This window comes from Clupea harengus, unplaced genomic scaffold (genome assembly GCF_900700415.2).
Source record: "Clupea harengus unplaced genomic scaffold, Ch_v2.0.2, whole genome shotgun sequence".
Taxonomy (NCBI): Eukaryota; Metazoa; Chordata; class Actinopteri; order Clupeiformes; family Clupeidae; genus Clupea; species Clupea harengus.
This window is the reverse complement of record NW_024880275.1, coordinates 1-3724: the sequence shown is the minus strand read 5'-3', so window position 1 is coordinate 3724 and position 3724 is coordinate 1. Positions and strand designations below refer to the sequence as shown.

The following is a 3724-nucleotide window of genomic DNA, read 5'->3' as shown; positions in this document are numbered from 1 at the left end:
TTAAAAGGCCACTGTAAAAATACGCATTCACGCTTCCTTGTGGGTCTGTTTTAACAGGAAGCAGTCGTGATTGTTTGAAGGGTGCAAGGAAACGCAGTGAAGTTTTATTGGGGTCGTAAAGTTTTATTAGCATCTGTCTGGGAGCATGAGCAACTGTAAATAATGCCCGAGTTAATTGAGGCAGGCGGTGTTTCGCGGTATAACTCATAGGTGCTTCCGTTTTAAAACACGTTTTACAGTGGGATATCCTCGGTCTTAAAATAGACTGACCTACATATCTCCATCAGTTAACATATCTCTTGTGTCATGGGGGATATTCCGAGTACGGGGGTTAGTGACAACCCTTGGTAAGTTAACTCTGAGTACGGTAACTCCTAATATAAGAGTCCTATGGCTTCATTCTCATATCAAAACAAAGCCATAGGACTCTTCCTTTAAGTTTGGCATTTACTCTGAGTTAACTTACCCAGGTTTATCACTAAACAGAGCACTTGGAATACCCCCAGGAGATAGATCCACATGCTACTTGGAAACTAGGCCTCTCTGTCTCATACTGGTTTAATAAACCGGAATAGAACAGGCCTATTTTACTTTTTTCACATATCATGACGAATGCATTTAGGTCGGTAAGAGACACCTTATATTTCGAGAAATATTGAAGGATTTGTCTGCAACAATGCCAGTCCCAGCTATGTAGCTTATAGTTGAGCATGGTTGAGTATGGATACAAAACACACCACATATAAAAAACGATCCAATGGGAATCCAGACAGGTTTATTGAAGGAACTTTTCAACAAAACAACTCAAAACAATTCCAAGCGCCAAACAAGACCATTTGCAGTTACAAAAGTTGCATTATATGAAGACATTTAGGCCCCTTTATCAAGACAGTCATAGCCCACCATCATGTCTAATGACACAAGTAGATGCAGGAAAGCCACTAGTCCTGTAAACTCATGTCACGTGAATTCCATAGCTTACCGAGAACGCACTTTATTTTTCAACAGTCGTTTGTATGTTGAAATTATGACACCAAGTCCAAACTGGCATATTCCAGATTTGAGGTCTCGGGGTTCTTGATGAGTAGGCTATACAAACTAAAATATGCGCATTTGCAGATGCTAAACAACCACACTGTGATAACAATAACGACAACTATAATAAAAATGTATAAAAGAAAGAAATTCATGAGACTACCTTATACCATGATGTAAACTTAACAGCAAATTGGTGTAAGCCTTCACATGCTTAATTTAACAATGGCCTTGACAAATAACGGTGGGTTTATCTTTGGACTAGAAAGTGCCCATTCGTGCTAACACCCTCCACTTGTGACTCATAAATAGCCATCATTTTCGAAAGTAACTAATTACATTTATATATGGGAATAAGACCAAAGTTAAAACCACACAGTATATAGTGCTGCAACTGGAATCCCTACACGAAAAACAAATAATTTACTCTGTAAATATACATTTGACACATTTCGAACATATGCTTATTTGTGTTATTGGCTTTCCTTGATTTAAGCAACAGGAGTACTACACCAGATTTCATAGCGATTCCTTCACTTTCGGTTTCGTATCCTTCTTCCACTTCATGCGTCTGTTTTGGAACCAAATTTTAATTTGCCTCTCGTTCAGACACAGGTTAGTGGCAATCTCGATACGCCTGCGCCGTGTGAGGTACCGGTTGAAATGGAATTCTTTCTCCAACTCCAATGTCTGGTAGCGGGTGTAACTGGTTCGTGACCGTTTACCCTCGGATTCTGAAGTGGCATCAGAAAAATATGGGTTACAATCTTAGAGTAAAGCCAGTTGAAACGAAGAAACCATGACGGATCCTGTTTGTAGTTTAATGGCATACTGTTTTCATGACATGAATGACACATAATGGCACCTGTTGATGTGACATGAGGGTGTTGCTACTTTTTCAGTGTAAGATGCAATTTATGTACTCAGTTTATAGGTTAAGTTGCCCACATGCTCTGCTGAACAGGCTGCCTGCACAAAACGGCCCTTTTAAAATATAAGGGTTGTTGTATATTGTTCTTATAGGCGAATGTCTTCAACTTGTGGCAAGACTGTAATGGATGGGTGCCTTGTTCATGCAAATGAATCAAAGGAAATGAAAAGGAGAATACAGGCCAATGTCTGTGATCAACACAAGTGTATGCTTATGGATGAGGTGTTTAAGAAATGTAAATGTAATGGCAGAACTGTTTGTAACTAACTTTGTAACTAACTACATCCCCCTAGCCAAAAAGCCTTACTCTCACAGTAGGAATGCAGCTTGCGAAAGTCTGCCATTGTGCTTCAACCCCTTCTGCATCAACTAATATCAATAAGAGCCAAAAGTTTTATTTTTTTCCAGAGATGCGTTTCATCCTCTGAGGGTGAAAAGTTCACAATGAGGTCACGACAGTGTGATCACTACAGTACAACTTAAAAATGCCTCTAAAACAACAATGAGATATGACAGGTCTTGTTATAAGAGAGTGTGTGTATTCAAACTGTTTGTTTGTGGTTTTAACAATTTTGGCTGTCCTATCCAATTACGCTACAAACATAAATGTGATCACAGATCACCTCTTAACAGGACAGGTTTACGAGCTATAAAAGGCTTTGTCATAAAAATTTACGAGCAAGAGTTTTATTATTTCCTGCGTTTGGCCTGCACAAGGCAACTGAAGAGCAAAAAACTATGAATGAAAGAGAAACAGGCAGGGAGATGTGGCGGAGATTGAGAATGATAGCCATTTTTTGAGTCTCTGAAAGAAATTGTATAGACTTTACCGTGACTCATGTGTAGCTTGGTCATCCAGGGATAGATCTGTGGCTGCTTCGAATTCGAATCCTGGATCGAATTGTTTTGTTGATTTTTTACAGTTTCCATTCTGATCTCGTTTCCTCGGTTCTTGCAGCTGGGCTTCGCTGTCACCTCCATAGCTCCTTGAACATGTTGGTTCAGCAATTCAAAATCGTTAGAGTTGTGCGAGTTTGAGATCTTGATGTTGGGGGCGCCCACAACTGAGCACGAATGGGACCGAGGGCGCTCGGGTGGCGCGTTGGTCCGGACGCAGAGGCTTGCACTCATCTCCTCCCGTTTCGGGGAGTTACAGGAAGCCTGTTCAGCGATGTTTCCGCTTAGATCCAGCCCTTCGTGGCAGTAATTATTCTGCTGGAGCTCGGAGAGAGAACCATAGTTCCCAAAAGTGTGCATGCTGTAAGAAGAAGCGTCATGCGCTTGCTTATAAAAGGAGTTCGCAACATAAGAACTCATTTTATCTGAAAAATAAAAAAGGATCAGAGAATTGACCCCTGCAATTCACACTGCAGCATGGGCAGTAAAATAGCGGATAAAGTAAGCTCCACACCTGCTATTCTTGATTTCACTGTTTATTGCTTTTGATTTGTGTCTCTTTGGAAGTTGGAAGGATTTTGTCCTTAAAATACGTGGATTTATAGGTGGGGGAATCATTTCCCTTTTTTCTTGATTCGACGTGCACTGCCCAAATATGGGATGCTTAAATAGAATCACGTGCAAATGTTGGCCAGTCATAATTTGGCTTGATCCCCAGGCGGTTGGAGATGGATGAAGAAAACGTGTCCGACAACTTCGTGGTGAGGGGATCTTGGGGCTTGGGTGAAAGGGGCGAGATGGTAAGCCAAGAGCGTCATCTGGTGTTTGCTACTGAGCAAAGCGGTCCCATCCACTGTCCAC

General features: G+C 41.1%; 1 protein-coding gene across 1 annotated transcript; it reads right to left on the bottom strand.

The window, feature by feature from the left end:
- Positions 1 to 753: 753 nt before the first annotated feature.
- Positions 754 to 3718, bottom strand: LOC122131756 (homeobox protein Hox-C5a-like). The gene is made up of 2 exons (XM_042706425.1): positions 2797 to 3718; positions 754 to 1769 (listed from the first exon to the last, which is right to left on the bottom strand). Exons 1-2 carry the CDS (start codon positions 3281 to 3283, stop codon positions 1555 to 1557), a joined length of 702 nt encoding a protein of 233 aa, XP_042562359.1. The 5' UTR covers positions 3284 to 3718; the 3' UTR covers positions 754 to 1554.
- Between the last annotated feature and the right edge of the window lie 6 nt (positions 3719 to 3724).

Bases quoted from the DNA above. Each gene is read 5' to 3' on its own strand.
- LOC122131756 (XM_042706425.1), bottom strand. From the start codon at position 3,283: ATGAGTTCTTATGTTGCGAACTCCTTTTATAAGCAAGCGCATGACGCT. The intron at 1,770-2,796 runs GTAAAGTCTATA...ATGCCACTTCAG, and splicing joins CAAGCTACACATGAGTCACG to AATCCGAGGGTAAACGGTCA.